An 18,559-nucleotide genomic window follows, 5' to 3' on the forward strand; every position below is an offset into this window, starting at 1 on the left:
GCAGTCAGTCATTCTTAAACCCAACCATCAGTCCCACAGAGATGATAAGCATGTAACAAGTCACACAACACAAAATGAAAAGGTTTACACAACAACTTGCAGTCTGCTGCCACCTCAATGTTAGGCCTGCAGTGTTCCAGCTGTCTGTGGTTAGAATTTGTCTTCACACTAATGGAGAAGGGAGGGGGAAAAGAAAAAACAGCAAAAAGCTGTGAGATTAGACTGTACAACTCAGATACAAGGACACAAAATCTCCTCAAGCTGAGAAACAAGACCTCACTACTAAATACTTACATTTGCAATTCTGGATTCTGGCTGCATCTCACACCCCAGCAGCTCCACTGGCTCAGAAAGATATATATTCCCCACTTTTTGTAGGAAGACACAGAAAAACTTTCTCCTCTGGGCTCCAGTATAAAAAACCCACACTTATCAAGCAGCAGGGTACTGCTCCCACCCCTCATCAGGTGCCTGCCCTTCTCTGATACAGACTCCTCCTCCCGTCGGCCCAGGTGTGGTTTCACACCGAATTCAAACTGGCTGCTTAGCTACAGCTCTGATAAGGTAAAGAGGTGCTTTATTAACCCTTCTAAGGGCTGCTCCTGGTGTGCTTGGTGTTTTTGCAGTCTGTTGCAGTGCTCCTTGGCAAGGCAGGTTGCGTTCAAAATGTTTGTTCGTACCCATTCTAGAGAATTAACCCAGTGCTAATAAAGCCCCTCATGCTCTGCTGCCCAGGTGGAGTCACAGAGTCCCCTTCTGAAGGAGCTCAGTCTCTACCCTGTTTTTTCAGTTAGCAAAATGTAAATTTATCAAAGAGGAAATCTCTCCTCAAAACTGTTCAGTGCAGAGGCTGCTCTGACAGAACTCCTGAGTCAGGGGGAAAACCTATTGAGTGCCCTGAGAGGCTCCATCTCTTCTGCCCAGCACTGCCTCCAGCCTCCTCTGCTTTCAGCAGAAGATGTCAAAGCTGTGGGATCTTGGGAAGGCAAGGTCTCAAACGATCTTCTGTTTCCTTGTCTCCTTGCAAGGTCACTAAGCAGAATTTCATTTCAGCATTATCAAATTGAACTACTTTGATCACTCCAGTTATTCTCTTCCTGCTTTGTGTCATTTCCCTCTTGGGAGTAAAATGCCTTTGTGCCAAATTGCAAAGCTCCTGAATGCCTTCACTGCACAGAGCTGCTGCTCCCCTCTCCCAAGCCAGCCAGAGGAGCAGGCTGCACAAGATAATCAATGCCTGGATGTGATAGGCACACAAATGAGGAACCTGAGTGATAAGAAGGATATGGAGAAAGAGAATTTTTTTTTTTTTTTTGGCCAAGTTTGCAGCCCCAGTCAAACCTCTTTTTTCTTAAAGTTCAGACCAGAAATTGGCCTGTTCTGTCCATCATTTAGGAATAACTGTGGATTTCTTGGTGATGCGGATTAAGATCTCCTGTAACAGCAACCGTGAGAAATGCTGCATATCTCCAGGTAGCCGAGGGATGAGTGTTGCTTGGCTCATCACCTCTCAGCCTGACTGCAATGCTGAGGACACAGCTTTCAGCACAGAGGATCTTTAGCTGGTGCAGAATACTGTAACCCTTCTCTTAGCCTGTGTCACAGCACAGACATACCCTGACTGCTCTCCATGCCTTCTGCTGGCTCCTCAGGCAGTGTCATGTCTGGTTTGCAGTCACAGTGCCTGGTTTTACATTTATGTTCAGATAAGAAACCTAGAAGGCTGCTCAGAACCTTCAACATTGCAGGGCAATGACATAAGGGCAAAGGAATCTGGGGAAAAACAATATTCTCAGTGAGCAGGCCAGGATTGTGGAGTAAACTCACTGAGTAGGAGGACCTTCATAAACACATACACAGAGGTAAAATATTATTGCCCTGAAATGGCAAAGCCAGAGAATTGCATTCAGTGCATAGATCATATTTCTTCATCCTTGCCTTTTCTATATCACAACATAAATGCTTCATTTTCTGTATTCCAAAACAGAAATATCCACACCAAACCCTTCTGTCCAAAGGAGGAACACAGAGTCACACAGACCAGGGTTTCTCCCCACACTGCTGCGCATGCCCGGGGTGGAGGTGGTACAGCTTCTCACACCACACATTCACAAGGTGCCTCTGGACTGTTCTCAGTGTGACATGAGGACAGGACACTGTGGCTCTAGAGGTGGTTAGGAGGGGCCTTCTCACAGCCAATCACTGTGAGAAGTTAATTTTCATTTGGCCCACAAACGTTTAATTAAGATGCCTCCTTAATGGTGACAAAGACTATGGCTGTCATTCTGCCTGTGGTCTCCCATGCTTGCTGTGGGGGCAACATAGACCATTCAATACCTCCTGTCTCACCCTTTCCTGTCCTTTTGGCAAGCTTTGGAGCTGAAGAAGTGAATTTACTCCATCAACAAAGCCTATCTGCAGTATCACAGGCTGTTGTAGGGAATTTGGCTCCGTTCCCTGCCCCCTTCTACTACTCCATCAGCCTGAGCACAGTTCTGGGCAGCTACCACTGAAGTTTCTTCCAAACATGAGTTTAATTTGTGTTGTACATGACAGAAGTCCCAAACTGGAGCTGACCTGTTAGCATCTAGCTTATTTGTAGCTGAATAAGCAAAACAACCTTTTGCTTTCTACCTATTAGGTCAGTGACATTGATTTCCCCTGACTGCAAGGGCTGCAGATCTTGACACACAGAAAAGGGAGAATTGAAAGTATACACATTGTTCTGGGAGCTGCTGCCTGCTGTGGAAAGTGGGAATTCATGGTTCCTTTCCTTTTCCAGGCTTGTGTGATGGGCTGGTCCTGCGCTGAGACCCTGGCTCCCAGCTGTCCCCAGCTATTCACATTTCCTCCAGACACATTATCCAGGGCTGACAGAGATGAACAATTAAGTCAGAGGGATGCACTAGGACTTGTGAAGGTGACATTTGGAATATCAGCAGAAGGAGAGTGTTGCAACTCTTTTTCATGTTCAGAGGTCTGCTCCTTTTAGCGTCAAGCCCGTGGTTCATTTGCTGATGTCACAATCATTAATGTCATTAGCAGCTTCTGTGCTCTGAGGATGCAGATGACACCAAGTGGCCTGAAATAGACTCTAGACCACGTGCTTGGCTAGGAAGTGCCTCATCCAAAACACAGAGCACCCAACACAATCGTCTCCCAACCCTCCAGAGCCACTGGACACCACGAGAGTCATGTCCTCCTGGACAAGAGGCTGTAGGTTCACAGTCAAATGAACACTTGAGGCAGCAGGTCTCTCCTACACAGGCACCCTTTAACTCCAGAGCTTTGTGCTCTCCGGGTGGAAAGGACAGAGCTGGTATCAGAGTGAGGGAGAGCCTCTCACCAAGTGCCTGCAGCAGGTATTGGATACTGGCAGGTACATCAGGCACCCTCCATTGACTGTCTCCTAATAAAAGTCTTCCAAGTACATTTGTGTTAGAAAGGCAACAAAGAAACCCTTAATCATGGGAGCATCTATTCATTTGGGCCTGGGCAGTGGAATTGGTTTATTATATGCTGCTCTTCAGACAGAGTCTGCCTCTGTACTTAGAAAATGTCAATTAATTTATGGTTGTGGAGCTTTCTTCCCTCTCCTGATAGCTGGCACATCCTCTCCCCATTTCAATTTGTTGGCTCACTTTCTTATGTGAAAGTCAGAAGAAAAGGAACATGCAGATCACCCTGGGAAGTTGTTAGTCAGACAGGGAGAAGAGAAACTGCCTCTAATTTTCCAGGAGAGTGTCTGCACTCAGCCTCAGCAGCCAGCCTTGACCTGGAGAACTTAGGGGAACTGTAAGACTTGTGGTTATGAAGCAAGTATAATTTTGCATAGTGCTGAGGGACTAGTTTTAAATAAGGAAGATGGTCATCCTATAAAATCTGTTGCATTTATGGCATTTTGACATTAGAGCAAGGAACCCAGAATGCTCAGGATTAGGAGAGCAGACTTCATGGAGTATCCCTCTCCTGCTCATAAACTCTAACCAAAGGCAGCTGCTCCCATTGGCTCATCTGAGTTATCCTCATATTAGCAGACACACAGGGAACTTCTCTTTCATGGACAACCTGTCTCACTGTGCCTTTTCCTTTCCCAGTGCTGGGGACACCACAGATAGTCACAATACAGGACAGTTCAGCACTGAAAGGAAGCTGGTTTCAGTTTCTTTCCCCACTTAATCCTCTGGAACATCCTCCTGCTGACTGCGGCCTCCACAACTGCTCATCGCCTCTGCAGCCCCAGGGTCCAGACAGAGAGGTCCTGACACTTCCCACACAGCTGACAATTGCTGTAACAGAGGGACGCAGGGACAGGCAGCTGCTCATGCTATGACATAGCTGTAAGCTACAAAGCTAAAAATTAATAGCAGTTCCTTGAGGAATAATACCAAAAACGCTTGGCATAGCTTGGCAACGTAGGCCTGGACATGGTGTGTCTCATTTTAGGATGATTTTAGTATGTGCTCCCCAGCTGTCAGCACTTTGAGGCTGCTCTGAGCTCTGTGTGTCTGTGCAGGACTACAGGGTGAACATCTTCCTGCGGCAGCAGTGGAACGACCCCCGGCTGGCCTACAACGAGTACCCCGACGACTCCCTGGACCTGGACCCCTCCATGCTGGACTCCATCTGGAAACCTGACTTGTTCTTTGCTAATGAGAAAGGGGCCCATTTCCATGAGATTACCACAGACAACAAGCTGCTGAGGATCTCCCGGAACGGCAATGTCCTCTACAGCATCAGGTGAGGTGACTCCATCAAGGTGGGGAAGGGCACAGCTAAACTCCCCCTGTTCAAGCCTAGACTTCCAGCATGCTGTTGGAGAAAAGAAATGTGGGGGTTTTTAAGGTGGGAGATCAAACAGTTAGCAGTGTTGAAGCAATGTGGTGAGAAGAGACCTCTGCTAAAGCATATTGAGACAGAGTGTTGGTCTGGGAGGGAATTTAACTCGTCTTTGCCTTTCTCAGTTCAAGGACTTCTGCTCCTTGCTAGTAGATTCCTTAACATCCCTGATGTAAAATTACTTCCGATCTCTTATGTTAGTACAAGCCTAAAACCAGCTGTGCTTTGTGAAAACCAGTAGAAGCCCATGAACACCCTGTTTTCAAAGCCGCAGCATTTCCTGACCAAAAAAAAAGTAAAAATCAGGGAAAATGCTAAGTAGAGCTCCATGGCTTTGTCTCAGCCTAATTTTTCCCAGTTATCCCTTTACTGCTAGATCCAAGAATCCACCAGTGAAGTTGAACTAATTGCACAGGAAATCAATCTGAGCCCCCACCTTCACTTCCAACCCCATTCACACTTTATTTTAAACCAATGAAATCAAGATCAAACTTCATGAGCTTAGACTGGGAAAGTTTAACTCTATATTGAAGACTTTTTCACCTCATGTGTAATGTAAATTTGCCTATGGAATGCACACCCCATCTCACACCGCAGCTTCCAGTGGCAGCCATGGGAAGGAAAAGCAATCTGGAGCTGTAAAATGGGAAATAAACAGCTTAATGCTGAAAAGTAGACATCCATCAAACACCAAGGTGGTTCCAGCCCAAAGACGAGCTCCCTGATGGCCAAAACAATAAGAGAATTGCCAGTGTGTTGGCTGAATGGGGAAACCTCACCGTTCTTAGTTTTTAAAGCCAGGCAGGGATTAAAACTAACAGCAGCAGCTTGGTAGCGAGCATGGCACAGGGTTCTCTTCCAGGAGGGTCTGCAGGGGCACGGGGGGGATACTGGATTATCCCAACCCTGGGGTTGCTCTGCCAGACAGAGCAATGACTCAGCAGGGAGCATGGAAAAATCACCATTTTCAAGGCAAAAACTCAAAAACATTTCAGTTTAAAAAAACCAGCTTTTCTGTCTCACTCATCTCTAAATGAAAATATGGGTTTCTTTATAAGTACATTTTCCTGTGAAAATGAAAAAGATAGAGGACATTCCTGAAGCACAGTGTAAATGCAAAGAGTTCCCAGTTCCCAGTCTTTCCCTTTAAAAAAAAACTCTATAAGGTGCTCTGCCATTTCATAACTGGTTCTTTACTACTACCATTTGCAATAATCAAACTCTAGGCAAGTCATTTGCAAGAAGGTGGACTTTGTCACATCTTCTGTCCCAACATGCCTCTAAACTCAAGCTGAGAATTTCTAACAACATAAGATTTTAAATTAAAGTATCTTTCCCTCCTGATAAGCTTCTTGTAGGTCTGATGATAGAAAAATTCAATTTCTGTCCCCTGGGTAATACTGCTATTTCTACATCAAGGTAAAAAGCTGAAAACCCTAAACACTTCAGGGAGCAGCATTTTCAACATTATCAAACTAAATAAGTCAAGTCTAACTATCTGGAGCAAATCATTTAGTATCAGCTTGTTGAACCAACCAAACACCTCAAGCATAGATCATGGTGCAGGGCAGCACAGCAATATAACACAGAAAATGCAGCCTGCACCTAGTGGAAAATGGGGACAGAAATAGATGTCTCAAGGGCTCTGCAGGAATTCAGGAAGATACAGGATTCATATTGGCTTAGCACAAGGCATTTTCTCTGCAGAAAATTCTGCTGAAGTCTTTCTTTCCCCACACACAAACATATGATCTTGATCAAACTTCTTTTTGGTGTTTTTTTAATGACACAGAAATGTTCTGTTCAGAGATTTACATGCAGTCCCAATATCTAGAATTGCATTTGGGGGGTCCAGAGAGCGGGCTTGGGCTTTCTGCTAACCCAGCCTGTTGTGAACCTGAGGCAAGAAAGGAAAAGCGAAGCAGCAGAACTGTTTGGTGAGGGAACTCTTTGTTCCACGCAGTCTAAAACAGCATTGCAATGAAATGCCATCTGCAGCAGGAATCCTGTCACAGACCCAAATGTTCAGCAGTTCTGATGCTTTCCAGCACCACGTGTGAGAGCACAGGCAGGGAAGTGATGATGGTCAGGTGTTGCCCCAGCTCGGTGTGTCTCGGGCACGGCTCCAGCCCGCTGGCAGCCCTGGATGTCTGAGGGGCTCAGCCCTCAGCAGGGCCCACTCTTTGGCATTCCCTGTGCTCTCTTCTCTCCTCAGGATCACGCTGACTCTGGCCTGCCCCATGGACCTGAAGAACTTCCCCATGGATGTACAGACATGCATCATGCAGTTAGAAAGCTGTGAGTTCCCTCCTGCTCTCCCTTGCCATCTCCTTTCCCAGCTGGAACCCATTCCCAGCCCAGCCTTCACTGGAGGCTTGCTTGAGAACCTCTTGCTTAGGATTTTCCATTCATTCAGCACATGTGACATTTGCTGGAGAAGCCAAACCTTGAAAGATCCCATGTGAGGAGCCCTGGCTTGCTTGTGTTTACATTGGCCTTTCACTTCGCAGGAGAAAGGTGAAAGTGCTTTCAGCTGCAAGTGGGATTTTTCCTCTCTGGATGAACATCTGCCCCTTGAACATGTTGCTTATCCCAAAGGAGGGAAAGATGATGAGCTTCTTCCAGAGAAAGAGGTCAAGTTGGAAAAAGTAGAACACAGTTCAGCAAGCCAAATTCAAGAAAAAATGTGATTTATTGCAAAAAATCCATTACACACCATTTCAGCTCCAGGGGAGGTCATTGCCCTGGCTCTTATCACACAAAAAAGTAGTTTTGCCTCAACCCAAATCCCACTGATGACAGCACTGTCAAGGAAGGCCAGGATGCACCCCTGCCTCCAAGCCCTCTTCTGCAACACTGTCCCTGTCCAGATCAGTATTTAATGTGTTTCATGTGGTGTTTGTCCCTTCCTCTCAACAGTTGGCTACACAATGAATGATCTCATATTTGAGTGGCAAGAAAAAGGAGCAGTGCAAGTTGCTGATGGGCTGACATTGCCTCAGTTTATCCTCAAAGAGGAAAAAGACTTGAGATACTGCACAAAGCACTACAACACAGGTCAGTGCTGTTAACCCTTAACTGAGGGGTTCAGTAGAGAGGAGTTCAGGATTGTGCATTTCCCAGAGTCTCTTGCTCTGTCTGATGGCACTCTGGCCTTGTCCTACACTTCCAGAGACAGCAGACATATAGATACATATAGAGCCAATCGGACATAAATATGTGAAACCCTCTTGTCCCTGGTAAAATCTGTATCAATTCAAGGGTGTTTGGCTGGGATCTTCACTTCCAGAGTCTCCTTTTGTCTTTGAAATTTAAGTGACAAAGGGTATATTGCCAAAGAGCTTTCTTTGCTATGTTGATGTTCATAGAAGCCTAGAACGGTTTGGGTTGGAAGGGACCTTAAAGACCATATTGTTCCAACCCCCTGCCATGGGCAGGGACACCTTCCACTATCCCAGGTTGCTGCAAGCCCTGTCCAACCTGGCCTTGAACACTTCCAGGGATGGGGCAGCCAGAGCCTGGCAACATGTGCCAGGGCCTCCCCACCCTCACAGGGAAGAATTGCTTCCTAATATCTGATCTAAACCTTCTCGCTTTCAGTTTGAAGCCATTCCCCCTTGTCCTACCACTACATGCCCTGGGCAACAGCTGTTCCTTTCCTCCCCTAACAAGACTCTGGTCTAGGCAATGCAAGGAAGGTCCCCAGACACTGGCTGAAAACAGGAGGCTCACTGTGCCTTACCAGTAACCTTCCATGTATCTCCTGTCCTCCTCAGGCAAGTTCACCTGTATAGAAGCTCGTTTCCACCTGGAGAGGCAGATGGGCTATTACTTGATCCAGATGTACATCCCCAGCCTTCTCATTGTCATTCTGTCCTGGATCTCCTTCTGGATCAATATGGATGCAGCACCTGCTCGTGTGGGCCTGGGGATCACCACAGTGCTCACCATGACCACGCAGAGCTCTGGCTCCCGAGCATCGCTGCCCAAGGTAGGGAACACCCTTGTCTTCACCAGGGGAATTCATGCACCCAAGTAAATCCCTGCACAGATCCTCCTCCTGCCTTTGCACTATTCCAGTTTAAGGGCAAAGAGAGCAAATTCCAGTCCCATCCTGCAAAAACTTTAAATTCTCTATGTCTAGCAGCAAAACTTCCCCTAAGATTCAGCACTCACCACAGCTCCCAGTAACCAGCAGCTCTGTACTTTACAAACCCCTGCGACAACCACACATGGATATGCACTCTACATTTTAGCTTTTTAGTCACTTGACCATCTTACTTTTAAAATAGTAGTGAGTTTCCCCTTTATGAAGGGCTTCTGGTATGGTGGATTACTGTTTTCCTTGCATATAAACAGTCACAGTCAAGGCCTGAATAAATTAAAAGCTGTGGAATTATTGCTACTTAAGAGCCCGTGAGGAGGTTCAGTGACCTGATAACACATTCATGTTAAATGAGCAAGACTGTACCCAAGAACAAGTATCAGCTGTGTAAAACACCAAGCAAAAATGCATTTGGGTGAGGAAGCCACCCCATCTCTTTCTCTGACTCCTAGGTGTCCTACGTGAAGGCCATCGACATCTGGATGGCCGTGTGCTTGCTGTTTGTGTTCTCTGCACTTCTGGAGTACGCTGCTGTCAACTTCGTGTCTCGGCAGCACAAAGAGCTGCTCAGGTTCAGAAGGAAGAGGAGGCATCATAAGGTAATACATAAAGCATGAAGGACACAGCTGAAATCTGTCCCAGCAGAACACCATGGTCAACTGAACCAAGCCACTAGTCCTCAGGGAAGTCCTCGGTATCTGGTCAGATATTAAGGAGGCTCACACACCAAAAACAAGGGCTGCCTCAATGAATTGAGTCTGTTCTGACAGTCTGCTGACCCCAGGAGTCCAGCAAGCTGGGGTTTGCTAGCTAGCCAAGTGGTCTCAGCCAAAATGGTTGTTCTCAACAGGACAATTTTCACACAGCAGTGTTCTGGTGTGGGTTCTCCTCCCCAAAAGCAGCAGCCAGGGCTGGGGGGAGGCAGGCAGGGAGGTGTGAGGGGTGTCTATCAGAGAGCAGCACCCCGAACACGACAGCCTGCAGTAGCCCCGAGGTAAGTGACACCTCTTTTGTCTCTGCCATCTCCATGTTCAAAAGCATCTGCTTCTCAGACTGACTGCAAATTCCTCCTGGAAGGAAAGAGCTTTACTCTGAGCCTTAGCCTGCTCCATGCTTACCTGCCATGGCTGATCCCGATCCAAGCATGCACGCAGCTCCGACAGCTCCCCAGCCCGGGCTCTGACAGCTTTTAGGCTGAGGAGCCACAGCAAAGTTTTCACCTCACAGAACACACTAGAAAGAAACATAAAGGTGGTGTGATTACATTGTCCTTATTTAACTGGTAGAATCAGGAAAGGGGTTAGCAAATTTTCAGTGCCAGGTCTGAGAGGCTGCCCTCAGGAGAGCACTAAAAAACAGTACATTTTCTAGGAGAGAAAAAGCAAAGAAAATTTTGCTGATGAAAATCTCAAGCAAGCCCGTAGGTGACCACCAAGGTCTGCCTTAAATATTCCTCATAGGTATTTGTCTGCTTTTCATGATCCATCCCACCCAGAAACCGACCCCCATTCCATTGTTTCACTGTCTCAGAGATTAGAAGCCTTTCCCGGGGTCTAACCCGCCCTGCAGCAGTTCACAGTGTATGCCTGGAGAACTGCCACCATTCCAGGAGGAAGTGGGGACTGAGGAGCAGGAATCCCTGTATTTTTGTAGTTTTGTCCCTCTCTGCTTCAGTTGTCCTATCTGCAAAACAGGAGACAACTGATCATTTGTGCTCAATCCAATCAGGACCGGGGTGAAAAATGTTGGACAAATGCAAGGGAAAAGTAACAGATGAGACCCCTCAGCACCCATCGATTTTGTTTGACCAGGGTAGGGCTCTGCTGTCCCAAAATCAACAAAGCATCGGTTGAGAAGGTGCAGCCTGCTGAATAGAGGCAGAGCTAAACCCACCCACATGGGTGCCTCCATAGTGCATTTATCACTTCATCTGGATTCAGGCATCCTGTCTCAGGATCTGTGCTGTTGTATGCAGATCAGCCTGTTGATAAAACAATAAGGAGCAAAAAATTCCACTAATACACAGATGAGTTTAAGAGATGTTTGCCAGAGCTGTTCCAATGAACACAAGGCTGTTAGCACAGTCCCTGCCCAATCTCACAGCTATTTAATTGGAGCAAAGCATAAACAAAAACACTTGCAAAAGCTAAATGAACAAGGTTTGCAGACTCATCAGAAAACTAAGCTGACTGCTAATATGCAAATGGACTAATGCAGCTGCCAAAGGCACTAATTGCTCTGTCCTGATGTCCTGACTTGTCTGGGTGGTTCTGAGTGGTTTAGACATGACATGCCAGGCTAAAAACAAAGGAGATGCTGCAGTGGTACGGACCAGTCTGGTTAATATGACACCATCATCAGACCCACATGGACTGTTATTTGGAAACACACATTCCCGTGTGGCTGGTGGTGTCTTTGGCTATCATTTGATATAGCACCATGAAAAAGGCACTGTTGTCTTCTCTAACCTTGGTATAGCACTCACCAAAACAAATCCTTCACAGGAAGCAGCCAGTAGCCTCTCAGCAATGAGAAGAGGAAAAAATCCAGTAAATTAGGGATCGAGTGATTAAGGTTAAGCCAGACATGTGCCAGTGCATGTTTGTGTAACTGGAAAAGAGCAGAGGCAGTTTTACCTGAACCCCTGTAATACAGATGTGATGAGAAGGTCCATAAGCTCTGAGCATCCCAGAAGGCCAGGTCTTGATTTTATTTGGGTAGCTTTGTTTTGTTTAGATATGGCAGTGTCCTCTGTATCCCGCTCCTCCATCCCACGCAGCTGCCCATAGGATGCCAGGACCATCCACAAAAGACACTCTGCAAAGGACAGGGGAAGGGGCAGCAGGGCACAATGGTCAGGTAGCTACAAGGGAGGGGGCTGCTAGGTCAGTGTTGGGGGACACAGCATGGATCAGCTTCCATTAGTGATTAATTAGTGCCACTGGTCTACAATTAGCCTTGGTGACCCGTAGTCAAGAGACTTGGGATTCTCACTCTGCCTTTGCAACTCACTGCTTGAGTTACTTCAGCCAAACTTATTTTTCCCTGTCATTACATCCCTATGTTCAATAAAATAGGGCTAAACCATTCTGGGATTCCAGCAAGCTTTCATCAAAAAAAATTAACAACACCATTTGTCTTTAGACTGGAAAACAAATTACATTTTTCTCAATCATTGGCATTACCACAAGCAGCCATGTCTTACCATTGACCCACAGAAGGGCACTTCTGTTCCTCACCTAAAAGTTGGCTTGTGGGGATGGCTGTGGGGTCCCGTGGGCAGGCGAGTGAGGGCTGGTTGCACGCTGCCTGCAGAGCTCTTTTCCTGGACAGCTCCTGCCTCCTGCGCATCCATGTAACTCTGTAGGAAGTCTCAGGCTGCAGCTTTAGCTACGTGAGTTACATGGAGCCCACTCCTTCTGGGCAAGCTGAAACTGCACAGGCAAAGCAAAGAAGGTGCTGATAGGAGGTGGGGGGGAGGGAGAGGCAGAAGCAAAACAGGGGATGCAACTGGAAAAATGAAAGCAGTGCCATAAATCCTTCAATATGTCAAAGACCTCAGTGGGGTGGAAGTCAGTCCTGTTCTCCACGGGGTGCCTGGATCCCCTGATTTGCATCTGTGCATCACACAGCTGGCACCCCTCTATAAGGCTGATCTCCCAAGAGCAGGGGGTTTGCCCAAGGGTGCTGAGGCCGGGGCATGGTGGGAGCATCTTTCCCGTGCAGAGCAAGACGCTGTCAGCGGAGAGCCTTATAGCGAGGGTGCACTGTCTATATCTCATTTTAAGTAGAGTCCCATGCTCAATCTGTTCCAGGAGGATGAAGCTGGTGAAGGCAGGTTCAACTTCACCGCCTACGGGATGGGGCCAGCTTGCCTACAAGCCAAGGACGGCCTCTCTGTCAAGGGTGCCAACAACAACAACACGGCCAACCCGGTGCCGCCGCCGTCCCGCTCCCCCGAGGAGATGAGGAAACTCTTCATCCAGAGAGCCAAGAAAATCGACAAGATCTCCCGCATCGGCTTCCCCATGGCCTTCCTCATCTTCAACATTTTCTACTGGATCATCTACAAGATTGTCCGCAGAGAGGATGTGCACAACCAGTGAGGGGAGGGGAGCAGCCGGGAGGGAGCGAGCAATCCTTTATATATGTGCAATAGCAATGCAGCAATGCATGAATTTAAGAATGCGGCAATATCTACTAAAAAACAAACAAAAAGGAAAAAAAAAACGGGGAGGGGGGCTGGGAGGAACTTTTAATCATGTGAACTGAGGGCAACTGGCACAGGGAGGAGAAAAGAAGCTCTTGATCTGGGGAGCGCAGGGTGGGAGTTAGTTTTACAGCATAGGAAGATTTGGATTGCTCCAGCAATCCAAGCAGTGTAATATAGTAATATATATTCATGCTTAATTATAATGCAAAAAGAAAACAATCAAAAAAAAAAAAAAAAAGAAAAAAAGACCAACAAAAAAAAAATCCTTTTTTTAGCCTATTAACAGCTTAGATTCTCAAGCCACTGGAATGATTCACGATTCCATGTGCAGAAACTACTGCAATTACGCTTTATCTGACTTTTGCTATAGAAAGGCCATACCAGTCAAGCACGTGAGGGGGGAAAAAGCCCTAACAAAAGGGGAAAAACACCTCAAAAAAATCATTCTGTGCTTCTCTAGGTTTTGCACTTTGAAAACTGGACAGATGGGGAAACTTAAGAAAGAGGCTGTGGATTGCTGTTTATTTTATATATTTACATTTTAGTCACGGGTTTGCCGATCAAACACTTTGTGACTTTTGCATAGAGGAAAGCAAACACATTATCTCTCTCATCCCCATCAGAGAGCATCCAAAGGAAACCCAAGAAGGACATCAGGGCCTTCATCAGAAATCACAGGTACCTTCTGTCCTTTTAAACAAACTGGCAGGGTTTGAGTCCCAGGAGGCCGAAATACTATTCAGAACACTAGAAACGATGAAGGATTTTTTAAAAAGTTTTTTTTGTTTGTTTGTTCTTTTTTTTTTTTCCAAACCCCTTTCTGCCATGTTTGTTTACAATGGGGGGATGGAAGCAATTGTATTTAAAATATAGAGCAAACAGGCATCTTGATGCCTTGTTTTGACAGGACCGGGCGTGTGGCAATACTGTCAGTAAGGGGGGTGGGGGGCAGGTGTGTGTAAAGAGAGCAGCTTTTATTTTCTGACATTTCATAGCAGTTATATTAATAGTGAAGCCGGGCTGACGGACCCAAAATTCTATTTTTGTATCTATTTTGGTGCTGCATTTACCTTTAACATGGATGGGAAGATGGAGCAGGCTGGTTTGCCCCTCTCTGCTGCCTGGCAGAGATAGGGGGGAGGCTGGCAAAGCTTGGTGGGGGTAGGGAAAGGGGGGAGGGAGGTGGGAAGGGGTGAGCAAAGGGGTTTCTCTTTGCCCAAGAGGTAGCACAGGTTGGTGTTGGTGTTTGGGGTGGGGACAAATGTGCCAAACACCTTTAGGGTGTTACTTGAAAGCCTGGCTTGGGGCTGTGGGCAAGCCAAGGGCTTGATGTCCCACTTGTCCCTCTGGGCCCCTGGGTGTGAGCTGGCTGCAGCACCCGGGGTGACTCAGTTGTGTTCGTTTGCACTTTAGGGAGAGAGGTGAAAGAGAGCGCGTAGGAAGAGACAATCAGTCTGCACTGAAGCACTTGGGGTCAGGTCTGGGTTAGGCACCAAATGAAGGCAGAGAGACAAGTGGCACCCAAGGGGGGCATCCACTCTCCTCCCTCTCCTGCTCAGGATGGGAGCAGAGCTGAGCTGGGCTGTGGATCTGCTGCTTGCTCTGGGAACAGACAGGCTCCCTCCTGCAGAGGCTGCATCCTCACAGCCGGAATAGCGCACAGCAAAGTGCCCAGGGGCACTGCCAGGTCCAGTCTGGCCCAGATCAGCAGCACCCAAGCCTGGCATGGGAGGTTGAAGTCACGCTCAGCCATGAGTGTCCCAACCAGCACAGAAAGAGACGGGAGAGGGCAGGGGAGCCTGGGGCCTGCCAGCTGTCCTGCACAGGGATGTGCCAGGAGGAGGAAGCCCAGAGAAAACACCAGGGCTTGCTGGGGCTGGGTAGAGGGATATCCATCTCCAAGGCTGCCAATTCAGCACCTTTCACCAGCACTAAATACACTTTAGTTTAAAAGGAAAAAAAGGAAAAAAAAAAAAAAAAAAGAAAGAAAGAAAGAAAGGACAAGAATAGCAAGGGGGAAAAAAGATTAAAACCACAGTGGTCACTGTGGGGACTAGGGCAAATGTTTTGGCAAAGGCTGCTCAGTTTTCTAAGTCCCTTTGCACTGCTGAGGCAGGGAAAGGTCACAGGGTCACCCATGGGAACATGAACCTGCACATCAGCCCCTTCCCTCCACCGGAGCAGCAGCAGACCTGTGGGCTGAGGATTTCTCCTTCCCCTGGCAGACGGTGCTTTGCCAAGCAGGGAGATCTCAAGCTGAGGCGTTATTTGAGGCTGGGACAACGTCCCGAGCCTTGGCTGGAGCCCAAGTCTGCTGCTGGCTCTGGGATTTTTGCTGAATTATTGAACTCTCCCTGCGTGTGCCAGGGCCGGCTGTGCCAGCTGCGGTTTGCGATTGCTTCAAACGCTGTGTCCTTGTCTGAGAGGAAAGGCAAATCCAGGGAATTTCCCTCCCTGCCCGGCAGCACAGCAGACGCTAGGCAACCCACATACCACAGCTCCTTCCTCATGCAGGTGAATGAACTCAAATTGCTGTCATTTGGGTAAAAATGTCCAGCCTCAATGCCTGGACCTTGAACTTTGGAGTGGGGCAATCTGACCGTAGTTCACACACCTTCAATCCCCTCAGGCTACCTGGGAAGGCTCCCCAGGGCACAGCAGGGCTGCAGGTTTCCTTCCTAAAGGAGCTGCCTGTAGGTCGACAAATCGCATGCCCCATCCTCCCACCCAGCTGAGTTTTGGTCCTACATCCCCAGGGCAAGAGCAGAGCAAAGAGAAGGAAGACATTTCCACCTCACTTCATTCTTCCTCAGCTGTGCATAGAAGAATCCCATGTTCATCCTAGACCTACTGGGTGCAGATGCAATTATGTCACAGCTACTGCTTCACCGGAGCTCCAGTGCCACTTCTTGGCCTGGAATAAGGCTGGAGGAAGGCGTTTAGGGACTAAAAATCATCAGAAAGATGCTTATGTTTCTTGCCCATACAGAAGCACTTCAGCTGCCAGTGGAGCCCACGGAAGTTTAGGGACTGAAATAAGAATCACACTCTTACCAGCCTGCCTTGGCTTCCAGCTGAGCTTTGCCAAGCACTGGGCACGTTTGATGCACACAATAAGCAGTGTTACTCTCTTCCTTAAGCAGCCAGTTTCCATTTGGGCCGTTTGGCAGCTCCAGGGCTGCCTGCAGGGTGCCAGCGAGCAGCACCCACATCCCTCCAGGAAACACACAGGAATCTTGGCGAAGGTGTGACAGTGCTGAGGTAACTGTCCCAGGAGAGTCCTGCCAGAGAGTTTCACCACCTAGACAAGACTTTAGACTGTCCTATGAGCCCCTAGGCAAGTCTGGGTAGTTTTCAAAATCAAACTTTTTTCTCCATCTGTACCAGGTTGTGTTTAGTCTCTGTATTGCAAAAGAACTTGTTTTGATAACTTATCTTCAAAGTAGGCTGCTTTAATGGTGCCAGCAATTATATGTATTAGTGAGAATGCACAGGGTTTGATATTGCAGGGTGACTTCCAGGCATATTGATGGAATTTAACTCCATAATTGTTATCTCTTCTAAAGAATGAAGCTCAGAAGCAAAACCTCTGAATAAAACAGCAGTTGTCTGGCAGTAAAGAGAGAAAACTGGGTCCTAATTCCCTTGGTTTTTTTAGAAAAAGGGAGCTTTATCCCAAATAATATTATTTCCAGATGTTACTGGAGATGTATTATTTGTGAGCAGGAATTCTTTTTCCTTACACATACATATAATTGTCCAGAATAAAAAAAAAAAACTTACTCTTTTTTGATCAGGTAGAGGAGTTTCTCCCATTTTAATACCTGATCCATCTGGAATCCCAGGGCCATGGAAATCAGAGAGGTGCTGAAGAGGGTCCAGGACAGAGCAGTGAGCACGTGGGCTGCTGCAAACTGCAGAGCTCAGCACTGGCCTTGGCCCAGCACCAGCCTCCTGGAAACACTCAGGTCATTCGCTCCCTGGCTCTGGTGGTGCCCTAATTCTCCTGTCCTAGAAGCCTTTGCTTGTCAGGGCTGGGAGACTTTGCTCCTAAAACCATCAAACAACTTCAAAAGCTGAATATTCTCACATCCTCCAAACAGGAGCTTTTTTGGGGCTTTGTTTTCCTCAGACTTTTCTGGAAGTTTTTCTTTTTCTTCTGAAGATCTTTCATTTTAAAGCAAAGCCAAGAATTCAAATTACACTGTTGACTGCCCTTTAGTTTGACTGTGATTTAAAAAAATTTCTTCATTCCCAGTGCTGGTAGAAAAAAGGTTAGAAGCACTTACAAAGTATATTTTTAGAAAGAAAGGAATATACAAAAGGAGAAAAGGCTGTTTTCAGTGGTGCCATATTTTTCACAGGTTGTATGCAATCATATTTTTGTACTATACTACCATTACTTAATAAAACATTGTTCTTATCCCTGTGCCAAAGATAGACAATCTCTTTCAATATCCCATTCCTTACTCCAAAACCTTGATACTGGCAGCAGTGGACAACAAAATGTGGACTCCTGGTACCCCAAACCCTAGTCCTGCTGCAGCATCCCACAGCATTCAGCTCAGCAAAGGATACTTCTAATCCATTCCCTGCTTGGAAGCACCCACACATTCTTGTCTTCTCAAAAGGAGGTGGCTGGAAGGGGCATCTTGTGCTGCTCCTGCTTCAATAGTTTTCCACTATTTGTATGGAGAGAGTGCACTAGTTAAGTGGAAAATTGAGATACTTGATTGTTCTTCAGTGTGCTAGGATGAGCACCAAAGCTGAAGCTAATAGTCATTAATTTTAGCATCTTAAATTACTTCAGGTTCTTTAAGTCTTCCCATTCCCTTCTCTCCTCCTCTTTAATAATTATTTCTTAAGGGCAGTTGCACATCTCTTGCTCAAATGAACCTACATGAGTCTCTTACTGCATCCAAGCCTAATGCACTTTTCTGTGTTGGTCTCCCTCTTGTTCATTCCTGTGGGGCTCAGCTCCTCAGCACTGTAACCTTTGAAGAGCCTGGGATCAGTGTCTTGGGAAATACAGAGCAGAATATGGCACAATAACCAGTCCCCCAAAGCAGGCACAGTGACAGCTCCCAGGGAAGTGCTCTCATAGCCAACCATGCATGGAGAGGACTCCTGGGGAACACCAAGGTGGCCACTAAGGGCTTTTTGACTGTGCTCTGTGGAAGCAAAGCAGCATGAATTAGAGAGAATTCAGTCTTTTTGGCTGTTATCCCTGTAGGGCTCCCTGGTTTACACTGATCCAGCTATACAGCAGCTGCTTATAGATTTATAGGTCCTTGCATTCTCAGTCTCCTACCATGGTGTGGAGCAGAGGGCCCCACAAGAAATCAGCCACTGTAAACCGGGCAGGGTGGAAGGAGCTGTTGCACTTTGAGCAGAGTATCCAC

At 47.0% G+C, this 18,559-nt stretch overlaps 2 protein-coding genes across 4 annotated transcripts in view; one reads left to right on the forward strand and one right to left on the reverse strand.

Moving 5' to 3' along the window:
* Positions 1-13,050, forward strand: part of GLRA1 (glycine receptor alpha 1) — a 36,514-nt gene extending 23,464 nt beyond the window's left edge. Inside the window, exons 4-9 of one of the 2 annotated variants that reach the window (XM_069028882.1) lie at positions 4,517-4,740; positions 7,055-7,137; positions 7,759-7,896; positions 8,616-8,830; positions 9,397-9,543; positions 12,736-13,050. In XM_069028882.1, the coding sequence (XP_068884983.1) occupies positions 4,517-4,740; positions 7,055-7,137; positions 7,759-7,896; positions 8,616-8,830; positions 9,397-9,543; positions 12,736-13,050 (1,122 nt within the window). The remainder of the gene's footprint in view (positions 1-4,516; positions 4,741-7,054; positions 7,138-7,758; positions 7,897-8,615; positions 8,831-9,396; positions 9,544-12,735) is intronic. The other variant, XM_069028883.1, reaches the window with a different exon arrangement.
* LOC138118096 (uncharacterized) overlaps positions 1-17,026 on the reverse strand; it is a 190,970-nt gene extending 173,944 nt beyond the window's left edge. For both annotated transcript variants that reach the window (XM_069028885.1, XM_069028884.1), the window contains exons 1-4: positions 16,941-17,026; positions 12,184-12,378; positions 11,581-11,761; positions 10,063-10,177 (exon numbers count right to left, since the gene is read on the reverse strand). In XM_069028885.1, coding sequence (XP_068884986.1) covers positions 10,063-10,177; positions 11,581-11,761; positions 12,184-12,295 — 408 coding nt within the window. In that variant the 5' untranslated portion in view covers positions 12,296-12,378; positions 16,941-17,026. The remainder of the gene's footprint in view (positions 1-10,062; positions 10,178-11,580; positions 11,762-12,183; positions 12,379-16,940) is intronic.
* Between the last annotated feature and the right edge of the window lie 1,533 nt (positions 17,027-18,559).

This window comes from Aphelocoma coerulescens, chromosome 13 (assembly GCF_041296385.1).
Source record: "Aphelocoma coerulescens isolate FSJ_1873_10779 chromosome 13, UR_Acoe_1.0, whole genome shotgun sequence".
NCBI lineage: Eukaryota > Metazoa > Chordata > Aves > Passeriformes > Corvidae > Aphelocoma > Aphelocoma coerulescens.